Source organism: Dromaius novaehollandiae, chromosome 20 (genome assembly GCF_036370855.1).
Source record: "Dromaius novaehollandiae isolate bDroNov1 chromosome 20, bDroNov1.hap1, whole genome shotgun sequence".
NCBI lineage: Eukaryota > Metazoa > Chordata > Aves > Casuariiformes > Dromaiidae > Dromaius > Dromaius novaehollandiae.
The window spans coordinates 11,287,429-11,314,563 of NC_088117.1; the positions used below are offsets into that span (position 1 = coordinate 11,287,429).

The 27,135-nt window shown below is 58.1% G+C and overlaps 1 protein-coding gene across 5 annotated transcripts in view; it reads right to left on the reverse strand.

Annotated features, from left to right (window-relative positions):
• Positions 1-2,483: 2,483 nt before the first annotated feature.
• The window catches only part of GPSM1 (G protein signaling modulator 1), a 70,334-nt gene continuing 45,682 nt past the window's right edge, over positions 2,484-27,135 (reverse strand). For 2 of the 5 annotated variants that reach the window (XM_064523871.1, XM_064523874.1), the window contains exons 11-14: positions 24,433-24,612; positions 8,812-8,971; positions 5,227-5,435; positions 2,484-4,854 (exon numbers count right to left, since the gene is read on the reverse strand). In XM_064523871.1, the coding sequence (XP_064379941.1) occupies positions 4,666-4,854; positions 5,227-5,435; positions 8,812-8,971; positions 24,433-24,612 (738 nt within the window). In that variant the 3' untranslated portion in view covers positions 2,484-4,665. The remainder of the gene's footprint in view (positions 4,855-5,226; positions 5,436-8,811; positions 8,972-24,432; positions 24,613-27,135) is intronic. The other 3 variants (XM_064523872.1, XM_064523873.1, XM_064523875.1) reach the window with 3 other exon arrangements.

Genomic DNA, 27,135 nt, shown 5'->3' on the forward strand with positions numbered 1-27,135 from the left:
CTGCGGGTTCCCTCCTGGCCCTGTGTTGGCTAAATCTGCCCAGGGCACGGCTTTGGGGGCATGGGGTCAGGACTTGCTGAGGGACTGCCTTTGCGCAGGCCCAGACAGTGAGGGAGGCTGCCCCTGCTGCTGTTTGCTACCAGTGTGTGTGACTGTGTTGGTGTGCCCGGGGCAGGGCTGTGCCTCCTGCTGCCTTAAGCAGAAGATGGTGCTTTTAAAGGCTGCCACACTTATCTGTTGTGTAGGGCTCAGCTGCACAGAGGCACCACTCGAGAGACCCTCCAGAGGGATTTGCCTTCCTCGCTGAAGTGGCGGTTGGGCAGGTATGTTTCTTTTCCTGTAGCATCACTGCAAATGGAGGGGAGCACCGCTGGGGTTGGGAAGTGAATCATTGCTTAGTTATGCTGCTTGCACAGTGTCTAATGTAGGTGGGTTTTGGGCCTCCAGGTGCTACTACAGTGTAGACAGAGAGGCACAGTTGGCCGGGGGGAGGGGGGGGGGGGGGAGTGTAAGCGAGCCCTCCACTGCTCACTCCTTCCAGGAGGCTACAACCAAGTCAGAGGGTGACTCCAAGCCCTGTGTGTACCTCTCTGCTCTGTAGGCAGGTCCTGTTCTGGGCTGTTCAGCGCTAGGAGGGCCCTCTTCTCACACCAAAGCCCTGCAGGAGTTAACTTAGCCCATGGCTGTGTCCTGGCCTGGACAGGTCCCAGGAGATTGCTGTGAAGAGCCTGGAAAGCTGTCCAGCTCCACACTGGAATTTACAGTGCCTGGATGCTCAGGGCCAGCGTCTCCCTTACCACAGGCTGAGAGCCTTTCCAGCCAGATGAAGATCGATTGCTGGAGCAGTAACAGCATGAGGCTCTGGGGAGGGATGAGGTAAGTGCCGAGACTCAGCCCTGACGTGACTTGGCAGATGAGAAGTACACAAATCCTAACAAGCCCGGCATCAGAACGGCCTCTCAACTACCTCACTGGGCATCTGTGCAGCTGAGTAGGACAGACAAGTATCTTGTGTTTCCGCTGTCTGTTTTTCAGACTCGCTCTTCACCTCCAAACCTGCCTCAGGGGAGGCACCCTGCTCTGTGGCACTTTGTGATCCAAAGCAGAGCAGTGCTAGGCAAGAGCGAGTCTGCCTGCATTACTGCCGCGCAGCTCCGGCAATCCTGGGTCTGTCTGGCGGGTGTCAGCGTTGGAGAGCAGTTCCCTACAGACGACCAAGCACTGCCGGACGAGGTGGCTTGGAGGAGTGGGAAGGGCTGTGTGCCTCCCCGAGCACTCCCCGCTGCACGTTTCCTGTGTAACCAAAGCTGGGAACTGATGCACTGTAGCTGCTCTGGAGTCCAGTTGTAGCCTTTGACCCTGTTCACACTGGAGATCTCTCAGTTTTGTAGATGCTATGAGAGAGAGAGAGAGAGAGACACGCATCTACTGGAGAATATGTGCTCCCTTCCCCAGCAGCTAAGGACAGAGAGAGACAGCAGGTGAGACTCCATCACTTACAGGGATTTCATGTGTTCCCAGGAATCTAAACCTCTGTCCTTCGTGTCCCTGGGGGCATGGTTCTCTCCTCCAGTCAGACACAGAGGCCTCTAGCACAGAGCTTCTTGTGTCCAGGAACAGAGAAGAGTGAAACTGCCTGAGGAGAATGAACTGATGGTGCTTCATTAATCTTTGACTGGGCCTGGCAGTGGCCAGCGCAAGCTAGCCAGGCGTGGGAAGACCAGCTGTGACTTGGCTTTGTCCTCACAGGGCTCAGGATCCAGAATCCGCTGCTCTCAGGCCCACTTTCTAGCGGAGTCTAACAGGCTGCTCGGGCCTGCTGCGCTGGAACGAGCTAGCACTGCTGCCCGCTGCTTTGTGAGTATCTCTCTTCCCTGAGGGCCCATGCCAGGGCTTTGCACAGCACTCGCTGCCCTTTTCCTCTGCTAGCTGCAGCCAGGGAAACAAGACACAGCTTTTGGGCCAGGTGCCGAGAATGCATGGAGATAGATGAGGGCTGGGCTGAAAACCCCAGCCAGGGCAGCACTGCCTTTGTCCTGAAAGGAAAGGTTAAGCCACACTCCTAAAGGAGGGCTCAAGCTCACTGAGAAAAGCAGGTCTTTTCTGGGGCTGGGCTACAGGGCTGCTTTTTAATGCTCTGTTGTCCTGGTAACTTCTGGGCTTTGGCTGTTGCTCAGAGGCAGGGAATGCTCAGGGCTTTGTATCCTTCCTCCATAACCAGTAAGTACAGCAAGATAGATACTGTGCATTTAAGGCAGGCAGAGCTGGGGCTGGTGACTGCTCCCTAAGAGAAATGTGTACTATTCATGTAGAGGGATGTGTAGGTGGGGGCATACACCCTTTTTTTAGCATTCTGCGATTGGTGATGTCTCCCACAAAAAAGCATCGTGCTTTCCCACCCCGTTCCAAAAGGCCAGTGTTGCTTCTGCTTTTGGCACAGCAGGCACATTGGCCAGAAAATAATGGAAATGAATTTTTGTCACTGAAGCTTAGACACAAATATTTATTAAGCACAACCCCCCCCCTACCCACTGAGCTGTATTTGTTTCTAATATATTAATTCATTTGGCAGATTATTTTTTAGAAAAAAAAAGTACCTGGGGGTTGGAAATTCCCCATTAAAATGACATTAGCAAATGCACATGTAAAAAATAAATAAGCTCATACATTCAAGTATATGGCAAATAATTAACACCTCTGAAAGCTTAACGGTCAGATTCCAGTTCACCACCTGGCTGAGAGCTGCATAGAGCCACACCTGCAGCTGGTCAAGTCCTCTTCATCTTCAACGTTTTCCTCCCCTTTAGAAACGTAAGCTAGCTCAGTACGTACGTGGCTGGGCAGGTCCACTTATCTGGTTCTCCAGCACAGCATCTCCAGCGCTTTGACCTGCCACAGGAAGGAGGCTGGGTCTCTTGCTGAGCGATCCGTGCAGCAGCGTAGCAGGTGAGTGCTCCCCGGTGGCAGGTAAAACGCAGCTACCCCTCCAAATGGTCAGTGCAGGCAGGTTAAATGCCCGATGAGCAGCATCACTGGTCTAAAAATCTTACTGCTGGTTGGAAATGTTTTCATTAAATGCATTTCAGTTAGAAAGTGCTGATTTGTTCAAAATCTGTTTCTCTATAGGAACATATCTACTTTGGCAGAACTCATTGCTGGAGTTTCTAAAGTCCAAGATAGCCTCTCCGCTCAAATCAAGAAAAAAGATACTCCACCTCCTGAAGTTAGATCCCTGCTCCCCTCCTCTCTGGCCTTGCGTTTCCCACTTTTCCAAAAAAAGGAGGAATGAAAATAAGTGTAGACCCTTGCACCTGTGTGCGGGGTGGAACTGACTTCCCAGCTAACACCCCATCTCGGGGCTCTCGGGGGCTCCATTTCTTGCTGAAATGGTACCAGGCAGATTGGGCAAAACAGGAGTGCCTTGCCAAGAGCAGCTTTACCAGGGCGTGCAGGGCATGGCAGCAGCACAGGACTGTTTCCAGGAGAAACAAGGGGAGGAAGGGGCTGTTATCCCCCACTGGCGTTGGGCACAAAGGGAGGGGGGTGGTGGTGCTTCTGCTTATTTTGTGACAAGCCATGGCCAGAAAATACTTCTGGCTCTCAAAGAGGGTCAATGCCAAATGCAGGCTTCTGCCTTGGGTGCACTCACCTGCTGTGCCCTGCACAGCAGGGACCAACCCTGTAGGAGACCTCTGGCTGCAGCTGCACCAGAAGCGATGAGTTGCCTAAGTCTGGTTGGTGTGCTAGACAGATGGACAGAGACTTCCTTCTTTTCCAGATGCAGACCCCCTATCCTGGGCCTGCAGTTTGGGCTGCACAGCTGGCAGTTACTTTTCAGGCTTTGTTCCACACTAAACCAGGGGCTCTGCTGCACGCCTGTTCTCTAGAGGTCTCCAAATGCCCCAGGCACTAGAAGCTAAGAGCAGGAGAGCCTTGGCTCCTGGTCAGAAGGTCCTGGTACAACTCTGTACAGGAATGTGGCTGGGGAAGCGGAGGGGATAGCACAGGGCTCTTATTCCAGAGTCCTCAGCAACCCAAGAACCAACTTAATTGTTCAGCGGAACATGACTGCAGCTGGGGCTGGGATAAGGTTTTAAAAGAGCCTGTGTAGCCTCTGACCTGGACTCATTTCCTCCTGTAGAAAGAGCAAAGTCGAGCAAGATGTTCCAGGGAGGGATCCAAAGCAACTTGTGTCACCTCATGATGCAGGCAAGACAGGAGGACTCCAAAATGAGAAGGTGCTCTTCCCTTTCCCCATTAAATTAAAAGTGTTGTGGAAATAAAAGACATCAAGGCTGGAGTTTACCCACTCTGGGCTCCTCCTTTGGCTGACAGCACAAGTTCCTGGTTTTTTAGGTGACAAGCAAAGGGGCTGCCAAAGTCTCCTTCCCTCGTGCTCTGCCCGGTGTTACAGTGGCCACATTACCTAAAATAAAACCCATGTTTAAAAACCATCCCCCGGCTGGTGGACCTTCATGTAACACTGCCTCCGCCGAACAGCCAGGTGCAAAACGATGGAGGTACGGCTCCCCACGTCCCTGGGGCGGCTCCCAGGAGAAGTCCGTGGTAGAGCAGGAGCGCTCAGGTTTGAAACCGCCTACGCTTACTTTCTTTTTAAAAAACAAAATGAAACCAAAACATACCCCCCAAACCAAACCCGAGTTCTTAGCTGGAACTGGGCCTCTGCTGCTCCTCTGCTGCCTCTTCCTGGGCTGAGGCCAAATCTACCCGCTGCTCGTCCATGCGTTTGGCCTGGATGCGCTGGATGAGGCTGAAGAAGTCTTCGTCAGGCATGGTGGGGCCACGGGGGATGGAGTCGGGTGGTGCGCAGCGCTGGTCGTCTATCCTGGAGGACTGCACGGTGGGAGAACAGGCAGTGAGAGCGGGCAGTGACAAGACAGTGCTGTCGTGGAAGGAGAGGCCTGGGAGCAGGCGCCCGGGAGGTGGCCAGAGCACACGCTCCCTGTTTGTGGGGTGCAGGGCGGTGGCACCAGCAGTGCTGCAACCCAACCGTGGGCACCAGTGAAAAGGAGGAGCAGTGACCCAGCCCAGGGCACTCCCTGCTTGTAGAGCGGTGCCAAGGCACAGCCCTGGGTGCAGGGCAAAAGCAAACACCGGTACCCACTGGGGTGTCCGGGGCAGGGACAGGATCACAGGATGGGGTTTGCCTGTGTGGAAGAAGCTAGCGCCCCTTCCTCAAGCTCTGTGGCCCAGCCCTGCTGGTACCTGACACTTCATGAGCATGTTGAAGAACTCGTCCCCCGGCTCCTGGGCGTCCCCCTCCACGCGCAGGTGCCCCAGGTTGTTGTGTGTGATCCGGAGGCCTGGCAGGTTGCCCACGTTGGCACGCTGGTCATCGAGCCGTCTGCTCTGGGAGCTGGCGATGAGATCAAAGAACTCCTCTGTCTGCGGAGACGCCATTAGCGAGGACTGCGCTGTGAGCGGGGAGAGGAGAGGAGAGCAAACCAGGGTCAGCGCGTTCACAGCTCTGCCTCTTCCTGCCTGAGCGGCAGCTCTGCTTTCAGCAATAAGCCCGAGTCCTTCTCATTGCCAAAATGCTGTTCAACCAAGCAGGCTGCAGCTGAGCCTTACACCACCCCCCGAGGCACAGCGGCTCTCCGTGCAGCCAGTCCTCCCGGGGGCTGAGCTGGGGAGGGACCCAGGCGTGCTCGGTGACCGAGGGCCTCTCCTTCCACCCTGCGAGGGGTGGAGGGCTGCTCCCTGCCCAGCAAAGCCTTGTGAGAGCCACAGGTGGAGGAATGTGAAGTTCCTCAGCAGGAAACAACCCCAGTGCTGGCAACGCCAGAGAGCAGAGAGGAACCTGGCATGAAAGCAGCAAACTGTTACGGGGGAACAAAACCCACTGCAGACTTGGCCCCAGCACGCAACCACTCGTAGTCTTTTCTGCAGGCCGGTGCTGTGGCCTGACTTGGCTGCAGGCACCGCTGATCTACAGCAGCCGCCTCCCAGGGCAGCATCCCCTGAGGTGTCCTGCACAAAGGGTGAGCAGGACCGCTGCGAGGAGCTTGCTTACACCCAGGTCCTGGCCCAGCCGGCCAAACCCGAGCGGGACACTGCTCTGCCTTCCATAGGGGAAGGAGAACTGCTTAGGTTCAGCAGAGCTGCAGTTCCCACTCCCAGCTGGAGCGCAGCGAGGGCTGCGCATGCTGCCTCCAGCACGTTCCCTGGGCCGTCAAGCTTCTCTTAGATCGAACGCATCCAGCTTTATAGGGCTGGGCTGTCAAAACACCGGTACACACTGGTATCATCCTCCCTCACAAGCCTTTGATGTACCCACAAACCCATCGGGCAGCAAAGGGAGAAAGTAAGTGCCTTAATAGGGTAAAGAGCAGAAACCTGGTATATAAATCTCCCGCTTTTCGCGCTCCCAGGACAGGCTTGCTGCCAGGCTCTTCACTGCACTTCAGGCAGTTCCTAGAGGAGCCCAAAGATGCCACCTCAGCCTAGGCTGTCGAGAAGATCCACTGCCCCAACATTAACTGCTGCCTGTGAGAAATCCCTGTTGTTTCAAACGCAACGACAGGCAGCATCCGCTGCTGCTTCCACTTTGGTTTCCACCTAGAGCCGAGAGACACCGCTGCGCAAGGGCCGGCCCGTACCTGGCTCGGGGCACAGGGCCGGGCCCGGAGGGGACAATCACAGCAGCGATTGCAGGTGAACGCAGAGTCCGGATGCTCTTATGGGGCTTGGTAAGAGACACCCCGCGCGATCCGCAGGGCTGGGTGTAACTACAGGCCGGGCAATCAGCAAAGCGAGGGCCTGGCTAAGCCGCTCCTCAGGCGGCACACGCTTCCCAAGCCCCCCAGCCACCCTGCCCTTTCGGGGCGAGCTCGAACAGAGGCTGTGCCGAGGTGAGAGCTGCAGACGCTCTGGCCGTCACGAGCTGCAGGACGCGCATCACGCGGCACACGTTAGGAAAACACTCCGGGGCCTGGTTCTTCTCAGCTTGCACGGAGCAGAGGCAGCCCGGGCTCGGGAGCCGGGGGAGGCTGGTGTCGGGGTGGGTTCCAGCCCTGAACCTGCACATGCACGTACATGTATCTACGTGGGCCAGTTGAGCACTGGAGGAGCCACAGCACGCCTGCTCGGAGGACATCGCCTGGACCTCGTGGGGACGAGCAGCAACAGGGACAGAGGGAAGCCCTGCAAACAGCCCGTCAGCGACACCGAGGCCCCGGCAGGACAAGCGAGTCAGCCCCAGCCCTGCAACACCGGCCCCTGGGCCAGCACACAGCCATCGGAAAGAGCCCGTCGGCTCCTCCGGGCTGCTGCCTGGGAGGGAGGCGTCCCCCAACAACGGACACTGCGCTTCTGACGGGGACAAGCCAAACCATCCCTAAGAAAACCAGCCCAGTCGCTTTTACTGTCTCAGCGAACGCAGAGCATTCAAGCAGAGCGTGCCCCAAGCCTCACGACGCTGCGTGCTCTTCCCAGAGCCCCTGCCTGTGGGGATGCAGGAACGCATGCAAAATAGCAGCACTCATTTTAAGGGAGGAAGGCAGCCGGTACCCTGCAGCTCGCACCGAGTAACATGTCCAAAATGCATCTTTCAGACCAGACAACCACCAAACAGGACTTCAGCCTGCTTGCACGCTCTTTAGAAAGCTTAGTATTTTAGAATCAGTCCCCTAAATTACACAGCAGGTAAAGTCAAGCACACTTCTGCATCAGAAATGCATACCTTTAAAAAACAATGCTCATTTCCACTCTATTTTTAGGCCAGAAAAAAACGCTCAACTCGCAGCCAGCCTGCGTTTCTTGTGACACCACCTGACCTTTCCAGTGCTGCCCGGTGACCTTTCCAGCGCTGCCCGGCCGCTGCTTCAGCCCCCGGCACCGGCAGCGCCTTCGCCGAGTGGTTTCGTTCTGCAGCTCTCATAGCTGCACTCAGAGGGACGTCAGGGGTCTTTACTTTTGCCTGCACTTCGTGGTTTTTTGGAAACTGATAAACAAATTCATCAGTTTAAATAAAAGGCTTTGAGCCCTTCTGGATGGTGCTTAAGCACGCAAGAGGGACTTGCATGTTTTAGTGCTTCTTTCCAACATGGTTTAAACTAAGGACCTCAACATAGGTTCATTTAAAAAAAGACACGAAACTAAAGTGCAAACACAGACCTGAGCTGCCTTTCCCATGCGATCTAGCTGTCAGACAGCTTCCTCACTTTATCCCGCTCTTCCTTGGAGCTAGACAGCCGTCGGCATGCTCCGAGCTTCCTATTGCTTATCCGTCCTCCTGGCTTCCCTCTGCTTTTACACAGCACCTTTCACCCCAGCATCCAAGATCTGTACAAGATCCAGAAGTTTTCACTCTGTGGTGACACTACGTGAAAAAATGACGACGCTTTAACTTGCCTGGGAAAGCCCAGCCCGACCCTCCGCCGGCCCCTGGTCTGCAGGGTCTCACACGGCTCCTCGGCTGCAACCACCAGCACCTTCCACCTGCGGATGTTGGCAGGGGCAAAGGTGCCGGTGCCGACCTCAGCGCTCGGAGACTTCCAAAAGATCCACAAGGAAAAAAAACCCACGTACGGTTTGCAGGTCTCCTGCCAGCATACTCTCCAAGCCTTAAGTCCGCATTCTCCAGCCTTTCCCTCAGCAACCATTAACATAAGAATATTGCTTTCCTATTGCCTTAAATAACGACGGAGATTCCCGCAGAATCACTAGGTTCAGGGAGCTGCAGCTTGGGAAAAACGCGATGACGCTCGCACTAAAACCATGACAGCTGGCAACACCACGGGAGCAGCATCACCCTCTAGTAACAGGGACTTAACACACATCGGCACTTACATATTCGTTCTTCCAGGGCGGGGACCGGCGTGGCGGCGGCCTGGGCAGCCTCCGCGGGGCCTTCCTCCAGCGGGCACCGCTGGTCGTCCATCCGGTTGCTCTGGAACTTGCTCAGCAGGTCAAAGAAGCATTCCTCGTCCGAAGGCGTCCGGCTGATCTTCTGCAACGACAATAAAACATGAAGAGTCCAACGTCTGACCCCTCGGCTTGCCCTGGCCCGGTCCGTTCGGAGCCGGTGGCTCGCGGCAGCCTGGAGCCGGCCGGGGGGTCCCTGCTATTTGATTCGGAGCCTGGCTCCACCCCGGAGCAGGATAGGGCAGAGCTGCGGGGAGGCTGCTCCGACCTGCGCCAGCGCCAAGGGCCGTCGCGCCGGAGACCCCGCCGTGCACACGCACGCGCCACGCACGCTTTGGGGGGCAAAAGGGCGTTTTTGCATCCCTTTTTCCTCAGTCCAGCAGTACTGTATCACGGCAGCTTCTGGCGGCGCGGGTGCCCCGGGTCCCTCCATGCTCCTCTCCGAACCAGCCTCCCCTTTTCCTCTTGAACCCTTTAACCCGGGCACGGCAAAACGCCTGCAGACGGGAGCGACGACCCCAGCATCGGCGGGGACCCTCCTCCCGCAGGCTCAGCCGGGTCAGGCTCAGCCGGGTCGCGCTCAGCCCCGGCACGCCAGCCCCCAGCCTTCCCTTCCAGCTAAACTTCACCTCTGCAGGCCGCTGCCCCGGCGCTGCCAGCGCTTCCTTCCTCTGCCTCCGCATCCGAGCGGCGCCGCTCGGGACAGCAGCCCGCGAGCTGCAAATGCCGCAAAATTACAGTTCTTCGGGAAAACTGCTCTTGCACAAGCGCCCCAAATAAGCACCCTGCGCTAGACGGTGATATATTTAAGCCGCGCTGCCCAAGGGCTGGCGTCGGGCAGCCCCTCGCGAGCCCTGCGCGGTGCCGGGCTCCAGGCGGAGAGCGAACCCGGGGCTGGCGCCGGCACGGGCAGCAGATACCTCTCAAGAGCCACCGAGAACAGGCTGTAAAATTAGACAGCGATAAGGGAGGCATCTGCCAGGCTCCGGCCGAGCCCCCGAGCGCCAAGCTGCTGCGCTCGCCCGGGTGCCAGCAAAGGAACCGCGTCGGAAATGGGCCAAAAAATTGTAAATTGGGGTTTGCCCACACAAAGCTACCGTGCAGCGGTAAAGAGGGGCCCCGGGGCAGCTGGCAGCCCCCCGTCCTGCCGGGCTCGTCCCGGGGGAGGGTGAAGCCCTTTGGGGCAGCTTGGTGCTAGGCAGAGACTTGTGCCGACGGGGTTAAAGCCACGAGCTGGATTCGGTAAACGAAGGAAAACAAATTTCCCCATGTGCTAAGCGCAGCAGATGAGATGCACTCAGCTTCTATTTAGGGCAGCGTCAAAATTAGCAGCGGGCCAGAGCACAACGCGAGCAACGTGGGAGCTGCTCGGGGAGGGGAGAAACCCCTCTCGCCTTCCCCACCCTCGGAGCCGTCCCGTCGCCCCTTGAAAATCAGCCTTGCCGGGGCTTCGCGGGAGGCAGCGCCGCATCCCTCGCGGCTCCGCATCCCTCGCGGCTCCGCATCGCCGGCCTGGAGACCCGAATTCCCGGCGAGAGGGGCAAGCCGGCTCGTTGGCCCCGAGCCTCTGTCCCTCCTGCTTCCCCGCAGCCGCCCCCGTGAAGCTCGGCGGCGGCAGGCCCCGAGGAGGAGCTTCGCCCCGTGCGGGCAGCGCGGCCAGGCTGCAGCTCGCTGCGTCGGGTCTCAGCTCCGAATGCACCCGGGGTGAGGGAAGGATGCTGGATCGCGGCGAGAGCAGCGACCGGAGCGTGCACACGCCGCTGCGTGGTTCCGCTCTAATTAAAACGCCAAGCGTGACGACGCGTGGAGCGCTTGGCTCCCTCCCTGCCGGCTGCCTCCTGGCCCCGAGACGCGAACGGCGAGGGCAGATGGACCCGCAGCCGCAGCCGGGGGCTGCCGTCTGCTGCCGAGCTGCGCTGGCCCGGGCTCGGCACGGCCGCACCGACCCGCCGGCGGCTTCCCGGGGGTCCCCCAGCACGGTTTCCAGCCCCGTGGCCGCTTCTCACCCCACGGCCGGTCTCCAGACCCGGTCCCGGGTCCCCTGGGCGCAGGGGAGCAGCGCAGAGAGCAGCGTTGGTGCAGAAACCCCTCAAATCGGCCCCCGTGCACCGGCGGGCTGAAGCAATCCCAGGCAAAGGCTCAATGGAAAGTCCGAGGAGATGGATGTGCCAAAACCCCCTGGGCCATTTTCACCCCGATTCAGGAAAACAAGTGCAGCAGCTAAACACCTCCTGCCTCCCGTGCGGAGCTGCTGAGCGCTGCCGCCGGTCCCGGTGCCCGGCAGGCGCCGAGGAGCAGCTTCACCCTGCGCGGGCAGCTTCCCTCCGCCCCTGGCGTCACCTCCTCCCGTCGCCCGGCACAATAACGGCACCGGCCCTTCCCACGGATCCTGCTGCCCCAGCTCGGAGGGAAGGCGCCACAAAACACCCCTCCAACTCAACTCTTTACTAAAAACCAAGAGATTCATCACTGAAAAACTACAACCAACCAACCAACCCCCAAAAACGTATCCTGCGATTTGCACTCAGCTTTTTTAGCAGAAGCAGCGTTGCTTAGCAAAAGACCCCCCCAAAAGTTAACCTAACGCGGCAGCCCCGCGACGAGAGCAGCCCGGCCGGCGGCACTGCCTGCTGCCTCCGCCACGCGGCGAGGGGACCGGGCCGGGTCACCCGGCAGCGCAGGGGCAGCGCCGGCTCCATGGCTGAGCTCCCCGCGGGAGCCCCGCGAGCGCCGAGGCGAGCAGGGAGCCTCCGCTCGGCTCCCCCAGCCCCGGCCGCAGCCTCCGCTCGGCTCCCCGCGGGTACCGTCGCCTTCGGACTCGGAGAAGCCGCTGCTGAGGATGGAGCTCCTGCGTGAGGATGCTGCTGCTGCACTGCTGCCGCCTCCCTCCAAAAGGGCCGGGGGGGCCCCTCTGCTCCTGACCCCCCGCGCGGAGAAGGTGCCCCGAGCAGCCCTGTGCCCCGCTCTCCTTCCTTTCCCCCAAACTTGCAGCAATTTTAATAAAAAGAAGTTCGAGCCAAGGAGAGCTGCAAACTTCCAAACGCAGCCGCTGCCCGGAGCAAACGCAGGCGGCAGCGAGCCCCGGCCCGAGGACGCCCCTCCGCTCTGTCCCTGCACCCGCCGCCTCCTCCGGCCTCCGCTCGCAGGGGACGAGGGGGAAACGCAAGAAAAGCCGAGTTTTACTCACCGGCCCTGGCAGCCAGCTCTGCCCGCAGCTCCGGTTTGCAGGCGCTGCAGCCCCGCGGGACGCGGCCGCCGATGCCGGGAGCGATGCGTGGGAGCGGGATGCGGCTCAAGGCTCCGGCCGGGCTCCCGCGGCGGGGCTCGGCCCGTCCTCACCCCACCACCGCCAGCCCGGCGCGCGCCGATGATGCTCTCCAACACGCAGCGCAGCTATGGGAATATTTAGCTCTCCTTCCACCTCCTCCCCTCCCACCCGCCGCGCACACTTCACCTTAAAAATAGATCGGGATCAGCGTTGCCGAACTACAGCCGCACGCGGGCGCCGGGCACAGGCGCGCAGCACCATCACCCGGCTCCCGAGCACCGACGCACCGGAGGGCTGTTGCGGCTCCCGACCGCCCTCCGCTCCCCTGCCGCTCGCGCTGTTAGAGACGCGATCTTTTTGCACGATTGCAAAAGCCGAAGAGGCTCAGCCGTTTTCGACCTCCCCCAGTCATCTCTTGATTTAAACGCGCCACTGCTTAACGGAGGGGCGTTTCTGATTGCAGCAAGATCAAGGGAAGGATGGAAAGGCTACGCGGCAGCTGAAGAGCTCTGCTTCCCCTCCGCCCCCCGACCCGGCCCGCAGCACCGCCGCTTTGGGGGTGCCCGTGTCTCTCCACGGCAGCAAACTCCTTGCAAGGAGCTGCCAAGCTGCAATTTAGTCCGTGATTTCATTTAAAAACCTCCTGCAGCAACGGAGGAGGGAAGAAGGGGCAAGGACGGGAAAGAGCCGAGTGGACTTGGGACAGCTATAAAAAAGGGCGTCTGAAGCCGGTATCTAGGGCAAAACGCAGGAGGCAGGGAAGATGCAACAGCAGAGCCCCCACGCAAGAGTTGGGGTGCTCGGAGCAGAAGCAGAAAGCGACTCTTTGCGTCTGGGTATCGGATGGAGCAAACGGGAGCAGGCGAAAAGTCTGATCTGCAAAGACTCGGCCACCGGCTGCTCCAGCCCCCGGGCCGGGGAGGTGCAAGCGCCCGCTGCAGCGTGTGCCAGGGCAGCCCAACGCGCGCGGTGCAAACGCAGGACACGCACACGGTGCAAACGCAGACGCGCACGCCGCTCTCCCCTCGCGGGATGAAGTTATCCCCCTTCTCTTGGACTGTTGTCAAAGATTGTTTTTCTCCCCTTTAAGCAACTCGCCCACTCATCCCCACAGACGCGGGTGCTAAAAGCTGGCTCTGTTGTGGAGATCTCAAATAACTCCAGTATTATTGTTTCAAACAAAACCAAAATAACTCACCCACGCTCCCCCTTTCCCTGCCGGCCCGTCGGGTGGGACGCGGCCGCCCGCCCCGCGCCGCTGAAGCCCGGCTCTCCCGCGGGTCCGGCTGAAGCATCACTCACAAGCATCAAAGCATCACTTTGCTGCCTGCAGTGCTGCTCCAGCAGCCTGCAAGCTTTCACCAACCTGCTCCAATTTAGCCACTTTGGGCAACAGCCCCGTTCATGCTGGTGTTGCACTTTTCCCCATCACACCGTAATCTGCCCCGAAATCGCAGCTCAGGGCACCAGCTCCCGCGACAGAGACCTGCGTGTTCGTGGCACAGAAATTACTCCTGCTTTCTCTTTGGGAGGCAACGTGTAAGTCAGCGTATGCAAACAGCCCTTACAGAGCCACAGCAATATTCTGCAGTTAACGAAGCTGCTTTTCCATGCGGCGAGGCAAAGCGGTTCAGCTGGAGCGAGTTGCAGCAATCGACTTTGCAGCTGGAGGGGGTGGAACTGGGGCCACACTCACGTCAGCTGCTGAGCCTCAGCTGAGCAGGAGTAATTTGTGAAACCTAAATAACTGTGTTGCTTTAAATGACATAACCCATATTCTCGATTAATTAGCCCCAAAGCCAAGGTTAATATATAGCGCTCGACTCCTCCTCGCCGGGGACACGCTCCAGCGCTGCCCAGGCAGCAGCTCTGCCCTCCTCCCCGCAGCACCTCGGGTTGGAGCCTCCTGACAATTTGCAAGAAAGCCTGCTTGTCTCTGGATTGCCCAAACCGCGCCGCTTTCTTGAAATGTGCTTTTATTTAGACACCTACTTGCTCTCAGCACAGCGCTGTTTCAAAAAGCATCTGAACAGATGCAGCACCTTCAGCAGCGGTGACGCCGGTGGGGTGAAGTTACCTGCTGCATCTGCACACACGCCCTAACGCGCATCCAGCCTCCGCACAAACACGCTTGGCTGCAGCAAACGCCCAGCTCTTAATTACTATTTACGCGTATTCCAGTGATGCCCGAAGGCCTCGCTCGGGATCAAGGCCCCGTTACGCAAGGCACCCACGAAACCGGCCCTGCCGGAGGCTGGGGGACACTGGGGCTGACACCAGCGGGTTCGCAATTTCGGCGATGGGCAGGAGGGCTCGAACGCCGGGACGAAAATCGTATGGAAACACAGAAACAGCTTCTGCCACCAGCAAAAGCAGCTCTTGCTCTGGCGGATGCTGTTTAAGGAGGACAGGATGAAACGACACCGCATTTTGGGAAGGCAAAGACAGGAAGGCTGGTTTGCTCCGTGGGATGGTACCCAGATACCAAGATCCAGGATGGAAAAGTTGGATCTACGGGGCCGTTTGGGGCCTGACCCTAATTACGAGTCTCCGCAGGCGGCTCCCCAGCGGTCCCCGCGCGCGGCACCGAACCGGGCTCAGCTCTCTGCGAGCGCCGGGCCGCGCTCCCCCGGGGCCGCACGGGGAATGGATAGGGCCGGGGGCTCTGAAAAAACATCATTTAGGTTTTTTTAGATTAATTGGTGTTAATTGCCTTTGGGAGGCTCAGAAGTAGCACTGCTAATGGGAAACGCGGATGCAGGGTGGAGGTGAGGCGTGAAGGGCGGCTCGTGATCCCCCGCTAACCCCGGATGCAGGGTTTCTCCTGCAGCCGAAACCTCCGCTCGCCCCTAGGCTGGCCTAAATCCAGAAGAGGGACTGGACATCGGATGGGACCACATCCATCCATAAGCAGCGGGTCAGAGAACAACATACGACCAGGCTATATTGACCAGGTCGTTAAACCCTCCGGTCTGATTGCACCGACCACACGGATGCTCGGGAGCGGGATGCTCCCGGGAAGGACGCGCGAGCGGCCGCGCAGGACAAGCTGCCGCGGGAGCAGTCGTGTCTCTGGCCTTGCCAAAAGCTGGGCAATAGCAGATTAAAGCCAAATTTGCCCCAGGGTTGTATTTCCGCACTCCGGGCCGGCCTCCGGTGCCGCGGCCCCATCCAGCAGCTGCTACCAGCCACTACCAGAGATACGGTACAGGACAAAACTGCTCCACAAAACTCCCACGCTGCCACACTTGTGTCCATAAATGTCACCCAATAAATGCATTAATAGCAACACATTGCCTGGTTTTTAAATGCACTTTGTATAAAGACCTATGAGAAATACAAGCTATTGGCACAGAACAGATTATGTATTTAGACACACCAGCAGCAGAAAGGCACTCGGTACCTCTCCGCAAGCACGGCCAAAGCACCCGCCCTTCTCCGCCTCAGAGCCTGGATCCCTCCGGTATTTGCCCGCGTACCTGATCCCCTCCGGTCCCAGCGGCGAGCGCAGCATCCCGGCACCTGCGCAGACACAGCCGCTGCCAGCGCCCGGCTGAGCACAGTGCAGCCAGGCCACTTCTTGCACAGCACAAAAGATGTTCGTGCAAGAAAACCAACCAAAACTCCCAATAACTGCAGGCCCATGTCATCTGGTGCCATTGCAGCTCCAGTGATTTAAGCAGGGTTCTGCTTATTTACAACCCAAGAGGACCTGGACTATGATTTTTTAAGCTCTTCTGCACATGCAGTTTATTAAACATGAGCAGCCGGAACTGCAGATGTACAGAGTGCCCCAGGCATGGCACCGACCCTCGAAATGAGTGAGGAGTTCCAGATTTTGAGAGAAGTCAAACATTTGGAGTTTTATTGCTCTGGCTCCAATTCACCACTTTTTTTTTCTTTAGTACTGTTCTCTTTAAAGTAACAGTTTCTAGGAAATGATGACTGTAACCTCTCTTTTACTGCCTCGTACCACACGACGGGTGACAATTTAACGGGAGAAAAGGCTGCGCAAAGAGGAGGGCAGACCTCAATTATGGCTTCAAAGCACCGATAACTGCAAACCCAGTTACAGCAAGTCAGCGAGAAGGAGAACGTGTTTGCTGGGCTGGTTAGCCAGCCCCGGCCCGGGCCACCGCGCGAGCCACCCCGCAGACCTGCTGCTGCAGCCCTTGACAAGGACCCGCCTGGACCTTTCGTCTCCTTCCCAGACCAGGTCCCTCAAGCGAGAGACCCTTCCCTGCGGTTCCTAGCTCCAGACCAGGCCTCCACACGTCGCCGGTTCTGCTGGAATAGAGGGTCCCAGACCTGCTTTCCTACCACCCCCTGATCCTGAGGGATCCGGGAAGCATCCCCACCGCGGGGACTTGGCCTAGCTGCACCCGCCCGGCAGCTGGGGCGGCCGGGATGATCTGCTCCCCACGCGTGGCTGAAGCACAAGCACAGACCTGTTTTCAATCCTGCCTCCCGTCTCCTCTCTCCAGCGCACAGCTTCGATTCCCAACCTGACCTCAGCTTGGGAGGAGGAAAAACAAGCGACCGGCACAGCGGGAAGCAGCAGAAAGAGGGTGTCCCAGCAACAAGAACATCCTCCGGACGGGAAGATAAGGGACTGAGCTTTATCTCCGGGACCTTGAGCATGCGGAGGACAAGGCCTGGGGCTGGCAGCAAGGCGCGGAGGCAGCGATGGGCTCGGCACAGAGCACGGCCGGGCGGCTGCGATCAGCCCTGAGCAACCAGCTCCCAGCCCATCTCCTCCCTGGAGAAAGGACGCGATCAGTCTGGCCCACACAGATACCATCTGCCCTGCCAACGTCAGTCCCACGGAGCGCGTAGGAGCTGCTGTCTGCCGCTGAAGCGGTGACAAGGTCTCTCTCCTGCTTAGCTTTTGCCCTCCACGCTGTCTGCAGCACATGGAGAGGAGAAGAGTGACCTTCATCCCGCGCTGCGCAGCGCATCGCGCAGGGATCGTTGCTCCCGCTTCTGCACCCAGGAGGGTCGAATATCCACCGGGGACCCAGACCTCACGGCTTGGCCCTTCCCTGGCTTAAATTAAGAAACAGCAAACCTATTTGCAGCACCTTCAGGGGCTTCATGGCAGCGCAGCTGCTTCCCAGAACTAAACTAGGATCAACTGAGAGTCTCCCTGGCACTGAGAAGCCCATCGCGCCGGGCAGCCACCCGAGAGCGGCTGGTTAGAGCAGCCAGCGGTGGAAAGGAGGACTCGTGCTTCTCACATCAAGCCACGCAGCCCACACGGCACCCGCGGCAGGTCCTCGGGGCTCCCGTTTTTGGGCTCTGCAGGGCTGATTTAAGGAAGCCTCCTGCCTGCCCCGCAGGGGACCAAGGCAGAGGATGGAAAGGAAAAGCCTTGGCCCGGCCATACGCTCTGCGGCACGCCGACCAGCCCGGCGAGTAATTCTGGCTTTGCTCCAGCTGCGTGCGCTGATCTACCTCCCCAATCCACCCCCCGCTTGGGAAAGAGCAACTTGCTGAAGGACCTCAAAACCATGAGCTTGACCTAACTGCACGTACTGCGAGGTCTTGAGGAGGCAAGTCCCAGCTCTGCCGTGCCTCTCTCTGTCACATGCTCTCATTGGATAATTACAGATAAAACCGAGGCAAATCCCAATTTTAGTGCCATTATAATACGGAGAGGGGGAATTCATTACCTGGCAGCTGCTAATATTTAAGAAAGAAACTGATAATTTACCTTGGAGGCAACGAATGCAGCAGAGGCAGCGCAAGCCAGAAAATGCTGCTGCCTCCCCCCACGATCTCCGTGCAGTTATTTTGCAGAGATTTTCTACCTTCTCATTTTCCTCCCTCCCAAGCTTCAGGGAGGAACAGCATGTGTCAGGGCTCTGCACTGCACAACGCACAAGCATCTCCCCTCTGGCCCTGCTCTGCGCTGCCCCTCTGAATTTGGGAGTGTTTTTCACTCCTCTCCCAGCTCGTGCAGCCTCTGCGCAACCAGCCCACCTGAAAGGGAAAAGCAGAGCGAAAGGAGATAAGGCCCCTGGTGCTTCACAAGAAACTCATACACACGTACAGAAAGACAGGTCAGACAGCGTAAGACGACTCTGGGGAGGCGACCAGACCACTGCCTGCTTCTCTGAACAGCCTGAACCTCCGCAGGAGTCTCCAGACATCTGGCAGGCTCAAGCTCTCCAGAAAGCCTTCCAGTGCCTCCTGCCTCTGGCGAGGAAATATCTCACCGCTCAGCGTCTGCATGAAGCACTGAAGATCCCACAAACTCAACAGGAGGATAAAGCATTACAGAACTCAGCCACGCTTCCCTGTGTACCTGCACGGTCCCAGGACGACCGACGCCAGCAGAATATTCGGTGCATGTGCACGGCCCTGGCATTGGGGTAGTTTATGCCTCAGCGGGGGACGAGGAGGTTGCCTCATCCCACCAGTGAGGGAAGATGCTTGCACAGGCACACAGAGCAGCCAAGGGGGCCTGGCCCGAGCCCTCACGCGCAGGCTCCGGAGGGACTGCAAGTATTAGCTTAATCTTCTCCCAGATGACATAAGACCATCAGCCTGCAATGACGTCGCGGGGATGGACGGGGGCACCTGACATCGCGGCACTGCCTAGATGACCCATTAGTCAGCAGAGGCAGCCAGGACCCGTCTGTCCGACTCTGCCACTGCCACCAGCTCTGTCCCTGCCCAGCGACACCAGGAACTGGACTCTTGTAGAGGGTCAGCCAAGAGCATTGCTCTGTGCATCGCTGTTCATGCAACCCAACAACCCCCTAGTGACTCACGAGAGATAAGACCATTACAGGGCTCTGGCAACCCGCCTTTGGGGGCATAACCTACAACATTTTCCCTTCTTTTATGGTTGCTTTTCACTGTAATCATAAAAAAAAGCCTCATGAAATCATTTGTCACAGGGAATGTCTGGAGATAGAGCATGCTTGAAAATTGCTCAGTGTCTAAACACACCAACAACCCATCTCTGCAAGCCTTCATCGCATCCAAACGAGGCTCCTCTTCCTCTTGCCTATAAATGGCCTCTGCAGAGGGCAGGTTTCAAGAGCGAGGAAGGGCTCCTGCAAGCCGATGCGCTCCACCGGGAAGAGGTGGAAGACCAACAGGACCATTCCTACAGCACTGATCCCCGCGAAGCGGAGAAGAGCGGGTTATTCTCCTCCACAAAAAAGAGCACGTCCAGCACGAGCTGGCCTCCCACAGCCTCTCTTCTCCTCTGCTGGAGCCCTTCTGCCCCGGACACCAGCCCTGCTGCCAGGCGAGCCCCTCCGGTGCCATCCCGGCGAGGACAGAAATAACCCGGGGGATAAGGCGCCGGGCAGGAACGCAGACACACGGCTTCAGCGCTCGTTTCTGACGCTGGTGACATCGCCGAGGCGCTTTGCCACCTTCTCCCCTGCTGCAGGAGGGGCCTGGGGTGAGGCTCTGCCCAGCGCTGCCGTGCCGGCCTTGGACACCTGCCCATCACGGACACTTCGGGGCACGAGTACACGAGAGGACAGCCTTGCAGATCTGCGGTCCTCCGATATTTCTAAAGCATTGGAGAAATCCCATCCATCTAATAACCCTCTGCAAAATGCAGCGGTTAACGAGTCAGTCAAGAGCCGGAGCATTATGGCCTGCCACAAAGAGGAGGAGGAGGAGGAGGAGGAGGAGGAGGGTTAACTCTGTGACCAAGCCTTTGATGCCTGCCAGTTTCATGTGGTACAAAACCCTTCGCTTTGATGTTACTTTAAAAAGAGAGAAAGCTCAGCAGGAGCACGGCGCACGCGTCCCGGGAGCGCTCGCAGCCAGCCCGTCCCGACCGCACACGGCAAGCGAGCTCTGGCAAGGGCACTTTGCTCAGGGGTCTGCCGTTGCGGAAGGAAAACGCGACCCAACGCGTCTCAGCCCCACCAGCGTCTCCCGGACCAGATCCAGCCTTTGCTCTGCCTGCGGAGACCCAGGGACTCGCAGCCCTGAATTTTCTTGTGGGAGCGTCGCAGGCCTGAGCGAGAAGGGCGAAGAGGAGCCGGCTCTTCCCCATCTCGTGCAGCTCCTCTCGGTCCCTGACCCGCAGCCTCCGCGAGGCAATGACCCCCGGGCAGCTGGGCCACGCAAGGGAGAGCCAAGCCCGTCTCCCTGCCCCACAAGCCAAGAAACACTCCCGCAGCGAGTTCTCGTCGCGTGCAACACCCGTGTTTTAAACAGCCACAGCAGGCAGCCCTGAGCCCCGCTTAGAGCCCCGGCCCTCTCCTACCTTACGCAGCACCTGAGCCATGGCTTCGCCTATCCAGCCCAGCATCCCCACGGCCTCGGCACCGCCGAGCGCCCTTCTCCCAGGGCCCGAGAGAGCTCCCAGCCGGGCCAGGCTCCTCTCCATCCCCAGCTCCTCGCCTCGCTCTGCCTTTCCCTGCCTCCCCTCCCCTCGGCCGCCTCCTCCCACGGGGAGTTTCCCAGCCGCTCCGTAATTAGCATCCGTAATTAGCATCATCATCGCCAGTGCTAATGACAACAACACAGCTCCTGCCGTCCAAAGCTCAAGCAGCTTCGCAGCCACCACCTCGCCTCCGTAACCTCCGGGGCGGGCGGGCAGCTGGGGAGCCCGGAGGCAAGCAGCAGCCAGCCTGCGGCAGAGACGGGCAGAGGGCCCAGGAGTCCTGACTCCCGCAGGATCGTCCCTTCCCCGGGCCATGCTCATGGCAGCAAAGCCCGTCTGGAAGAAAGTCAGTGCTTGCGTCGATGGCAGGACTATCCAGGGACTAAGTCACTCGCCTCGGAGGCTCTGTCGCTGCCATCCTTGCGCCCAGCCTCGGGTCCTCTCTAAAAACAGCCGCAGCGGCTCTTTCCCACGGTGGGAGAGCAGCGCCGGGACCGCGTGCGCAGCGGTTTCCAGCTCAGACCTCCGGCAGGGCCAGCAAGGATCGCGGCATCCCAGAAAAGCACCTCAGAGCAACCCTCAGAGCTCACCTCTAGTTAAGGACCTGCCGTTCACTGATGGATTGAAGAGGATTTTGTCCTCAAGCTTCCACAAAATGAGAAGTTTGGGGGGAATCCTGCCTAAGCAGCCTGATCAGAGCGGGAAGAGCCTGCATGTGCAGAGCCCAGCTGGGAGCACCAGCCGCTCTCCCCATCCTGGGTGGCATCTGCAACGTCCAATTTCAAAGGGCTCCCACGAACGGGAATTACAGCTTTCCAGAAAAGCCCACTCGCGCTCCCGTGCAGCGAAGCGACGCTGCTCTGGCAGCCCTTCGACGGGGACAGGGGAGCACGCGGGAAGGGCTCGATCGCTCCCGCCAAGCGCCCGCAGGACAACATTGAATTTAACCACCCTGAGGTCCAGCCTGTGCTACCAAGGCAGGTTGGTGCTGCCGTCAGTTGGGAACACGGAAACGGAACAAAACTCACCCGAAGGGACCCGGCCTTGCCCACCGGAACGCACCGCCGAGGCGGGCTCCTGCCAAAGCAGCCCTTCCCGCAGGGCAGGCTCCCGGGATGCCCGAGTCCTGGCTGCTGGGTTCCTGCCCGCGCCGGGCACACGGGCCCCTTTCCACGCTCACACACACGCACGCTGCCCCTGCAGCCCTCATCCTTCTGGATTTCTGAGGGGGGTCTCGGGAACTGTTAGAAAAAGAGGGATAAATACACCACGGGGTGCACAGGCAGGGGCAAACCCTAGCGAGGGGCTCCAGCCTCCTCTGCAGGAAGGACGGTGGGATGCCCCATGGAGAGCACCGCCGGGAAGCTCTGGTGTCCCACCTGCATCCCGCTGCGCAAACTCACCGCTGCCATTAAGAGCATCTGCCTACAGCGAGCGCAGCCTGGATCCCACCGCGTAACTCTGTACGCAGTGCTGCTGCCTGGGAACAAACCCAATCAAACACCCCTCACCGGCAGTTTTACAGGCTGTGGGCCATTAGTTACCAAATAAGGGACAAATTTTAAAAGGTAAGACAGGCTGTCACGCTTCTCCTCCAGCCAGGAGCCCTGACGAGTGCATGATCTAGTCCCTCTTGGGGTGAAACGGGACATGGTTAGTGCCTGCAAGGAGGCAGATGTCACTTTTTTCCACGCGCTGCTGTCTGCGCGTCCTGTTGAGTTCACGCTACGCCGCTTCGCTGTCACATGCACCAGGAATGCCCGGGAACCGACTTAAAAATGGGCTCTCGGGGCTCAGCTCACAAATCCAGAGCGAGCGGGGAGCTAACACACACACTGCAAAAGGAGGGCGGACGGGGGGAGACCCTGGGAGAGCAGGGTGAAAGGAGCAGACTGCAGCAGCCAGGCCGAGCCTGAGCCACCCCCGTGCAAGAGCAAGGCCCGGCTTTGCGTGCTTGCTGCGTGGACATGGGCACACCGTGGTTGGTCACCAGTGGTTGGCAACGTCCCGTGGGTGATTTTCTACGGACGCAGCCCGTTTGCTCACCGCTACGTTCCTGAGGAACGCTCTTTGCCTTGCTCTCGTTGGAGCACGGCTTTTGTTTGCCTTCTGGCTGAATGTCTGAGTCAAAAATACAAGGCTATTTCTGGCAGAAGTGGTTTTTTTCTGCCTTTGTATTCCCTCAGATGCCCCCACGCCGCTGCCTCCTCTCTGGCTCAGCTGAACTTTGTTTTCCTTCTCAGTGATCCTGTTTGCACCGGTGAGCAGCAGGAAATGCTTTTCCTGTTAGACTATTTCCATGGGCACTGTTGGGAATGAAGAACCGGCTCAGAGAAGTCTGGAGAAACAGTCGGGGCAAAAATCCTGTCTCTAGCGGTCAGAGAACAGAACCGAAAATCAGGACTTGTCTGTGGTCAAAAAGGGATGCACGTGTGCAAATATGTGTACGTACGCGCGCGCACACACACACACACACACACCCCAGAGCAGGACATGCTCTGTCTGCAAGCAGCAGACCAGAAACAGAAGACTCTGCTAGAAACACTTCCAAGCACCCCAGTCTCTGCAAGCAGACTTCATCCAAGCTCTGCAGCTCAGATGCTTTCTTACCCAACCTGAAAATATTTTAGTTTCTATTGCTTTTCTTAAATACCAAGAAAAAACAGGGCTTATCTTTCCTGGCTTGGATTTATTCCATCTGGATTCACTGCAAGATTACAGGACTGTGATAGCATGTTACAGCCTCAGCATAAAGCAAAAGCCCAAATACTTCAGAGCGCCAGTGTGATCAATAAATCTTTGCTGTTATGTTTCATCTCCTGGCAACAGCAAGCTGAGGGCTTGGGGCTTCTCGCTGGAGCTCACCGAGTTCAAGTCTCTCTTAGCCCCCTCCCACGATCCAGAAACATGCAGTCGTTCGTGGGTGTGATCCGGGTCTCCAGGGCTGAGAACAAAACCAGCACAGCTGCAGGAAATCTCCCCAGCACATCGTATTTGCCACATGTCACAACGGAAACATCGACACGACCAGGAGACAACGGCATAACAAACAGCTCAATTGTTCAGGCCAGGGACGCAAAAAGGGGCATGCAGAGCTTTCCAGGACCCAGATCCCTGCCGCCTTTCGGGGGGCCAAGCACAGCCTGAGGCAGAGCTGCTCAGCACCCAACGACAGACCTGCCACATGCCGTAGCCCGTAAATCACCGACCTCTCGCCAGCTCCTGCCCTTTAGGAAGCGTGCTCTGCCGTCCCTAGCTTGCCGTCAAAGAGAAGCTCCTGCACAACGCTTTGCCATCCTCCCTGCTTGACGATCAACTAATTCAGAGAAAACACTCTGCGCATTGCTCCTCTGGAGACCATGAGTGAGGTGAGATGAGAGGGAAGAAGACATAAGCCCCCAGATCTTGCAAAAGCAACCAGCATTTTTGGCTGCTCGTCTTCAAAAACCTGAAAAGGGCTCTGTTTCCTGGAGGCAACAAGCACCGCTCCCCGGGAACACGAGGAGGCTGATCGAGCTGGGTTGCACAAAGCACAGGCTCCAAATCGCTGTGTTCTTCGGGAAACCAGGGCGTCACATCCTGACAGTCCCAAACTCAGGAAAGCTCAGGTCTAAACTCTCCCCCCTCTGCAGTAGGCTACAAATAGGACTGTTCACCACTGAACACCAACCTCATACACCAGTTCATGACGGAGATTGATACCATGGCTCTGCTTAATGCATGGCGAAACCGAGGCACAGAAAGGTAAAAAGACCTGCCTACAGCTGCCCGAACAGTCAGCAGCAGAGCTAGACGCAGGCCCTGTGCTCCAGCCAACACGCCACACCGCCACCCCCGTATCAGCCTATAAACGAGGTAGGAACGAACACGCTAGAAAAAGCTCCCAGATCAGTGCTGGGAAAGCACATCTTCCTACCGACTGCGACACCTGGACTCGGACTTCGCTCGTATCCAGCGGTGACGTACTGGACCCTTGGGACCTCCTCTCCGAGTTGGACTGGTGCTCCCGGTACTTCTTCGACCGCACGGGTAAAGACAAGAACTCTTTTCCCGAGATCTTCAGGTCTCCCACGTGATGGCTGTCACCATTCTGGTCCTGGGGAAAGCGAGAAACAGTCACCGCACACATTGCTGGTCTCAGGCGCACGTGGAGAACTGCTGGCGCAGTTCAGCAGAGCAGGAGAGGCACAGAAGCAGCAAGACGTTAACGCTGAGCTTAGAAGATGTGAGCAGAAGCTCGTGATGTGGAGGGCTGAACAAGGCCATTTAGCATATCTCTGTAGCGGATGTTTTAATAATTGGAAAAGAAGCATCACCCAAACAACATACAACGCCAGTCAACTTCTCCATAGCTAGGGAGAAACATCCTCCTCCTAAAAAACCCAGGTGTGGAGGGAGAGGCATGACTGGTTTATTTACAGACAGGGGGAATGCTAGATGAAAGCTCCAAAACAGTCACTGCTGCTAGTGATTTTTGGCAACTGAACCCATTAAAACCTCTTCCAAACACAGTGGCAAACTCGTCTTGCCCGGGATACCAAACTCTTGGCACAAGGCCCTTCCACTTGCTGCATCTTCACTTCCTCCAGTGCCCAGCCATGCTGCAGCCCACATTGATCCAGATAACGCAGCCGTGCCCTGGGGACCACAGCCCTGATGCTCCGCGGCACTGCCCACCCCACGGCCCTGGCTCCCTGCATCCGTGTCTCCCGCTGCCTTCGGCGGGAGGAAGGCCCCTACCCAACAGCTTCCCAAAGAGCAGGCTAAGGTGAAAGGCTGGAGTCCCATTCAGCTCTTTGGCCAACCCTCGTGCTACGAGAAGCGTGTGGGGACTGCAGGTAACGTGACTAATGACGGCAGATGGTTACAGCCAGCTCCCCCTTCCCTCACTGCTGCCCTCCTTTGCTCTCTTCAGCGCTCGTTGTGCTCAGTGCTCCCAGAGCTGTATGAAAAACAGCATTAACACCCCCGTTATGCATGGAGAAACCGAGATGATGGAGATCACACGTCTCTCAAATTCCAGTTTTTATCCCTTCTCACCATTTGTCCCTCCCCACCCCGCTTTTCCAACCTCATGCGTGGCTTCTCCACTCGCACCCCTTCCCGTAAGACTCACACAGCCCATCTCCTTCTCTGCCACAGGCTCGTGGTAACAGCTCTGCCTGTATTGTCATAACAACCCCGTTCCTGCTGTCACGCGGATGAGGCCCTAATGAAGGAGCACTCGTCAGCACGGAGCTCCAACGGCACGTCTTGCAGGCACGGGGCGGTGAACGGGTAACCGGCGGGAACCGAGCGCCTAAACCTGCTTGGCACTTTGGGCCTTGGTGTTTCCAGTCTGCAAAACACCTTGCTACCACGTGCAAAGCCCGGAGAGGACTGTCCAGGGTGTCCTCACCACAGCGAGCACGCGAGGGTGAAAGCAGCCCTAGCCCAGCTCGGGGGACAACCCAAGGGCTCGCGCGGTTGGGACTCCAAGGCACGTACGCTGGAAAGCCAAGGATCTGAACGCGATCCCAAATCGCAGCACACCGACAGCTGCCATGGTGGGATGCTGCAGCCAGAACAACTTCCCATTCCCTTCAGGGCGACTTCCCATTCCCTTCAGGGCAAACGGGAACAGTGAGCGTGGGTGGGGAGAGCTTCCTTTCCTTACGTGCTATTGGCACAATGAACACTGTATTAGTGCAGCCACATTTTAAAAAGCAACTTCAAAAGCTGATTTCAGAACTGGAAAGAAACTGCCTTACCATGCCTTAGTGCCTTAGTTAGAGCCCTCAAACTGTTCAGTTTGTCACCAAAAGAATAGGTGACGTAACTATGACATGTAAGCACTTTAAGGGTAAAAAACCAGCATGTGATGCAGTCTTTTAGTCTGGCAGAGAGAGGAATAAACGGGAGCTACAAGCAGAGAAGCTCAAAGCAAGGAGTAAGGTGCAGGCTGGCGACGGCAGAACGCAGAGGGGAGCAGCTCACTCCTGACCCCAAGGTAACAACCGACCCACGGCTCCCGTCTCCTCCGGCCGCCCCGTGAAATCCTGGAAATCCCGGAAATCCCGTAACCCCGCCTGAGCTGTCGAACGAGGCTCGGCTTTTGCAGCAGAGAGCAGCAAGCCAGCGGCATCGGCAGCAAGTCGCACATCAGCGAAACGCGCCCCGCCGGAGCACCGTGGCCGGGACACGCGACCCAACACCTCCCGGCCGCCGCGGCTCTCAGCACGCTCGCGTTCGCCCTGCGCGGCCGGTCCTGCAGCTCAGGGCCCGGGGGCAGGGGGGGCTGGGACAACCCACGCTGGTGCAGACAGGGCTCAGTGGCACGGGAAGCGGATAGGTGATTTACTGCGGCAACCCCTGTGCCTGGAACGAATGCGGCTCTGGGACGAAGAGGGATGGAGCTGCACTTGCTAAAGCAGGTAGGAGCCAAAATCGCCAGTGGGCAGTTTGCTCACAAGCGTGTTTAGCATTTAACACCCAAACAGAGCAACCTAACTCGTGGCGGAGCTTTTGCCAGCCCCTCCGAGCGCCTGCTGGGACGTTTAGGGACCCAAACGCTTTTGCAAACTGGATGTTATTTCCCACTGACCCCCTGCGCCTGTCTGCAACGCAGGTGAGCTTTGCT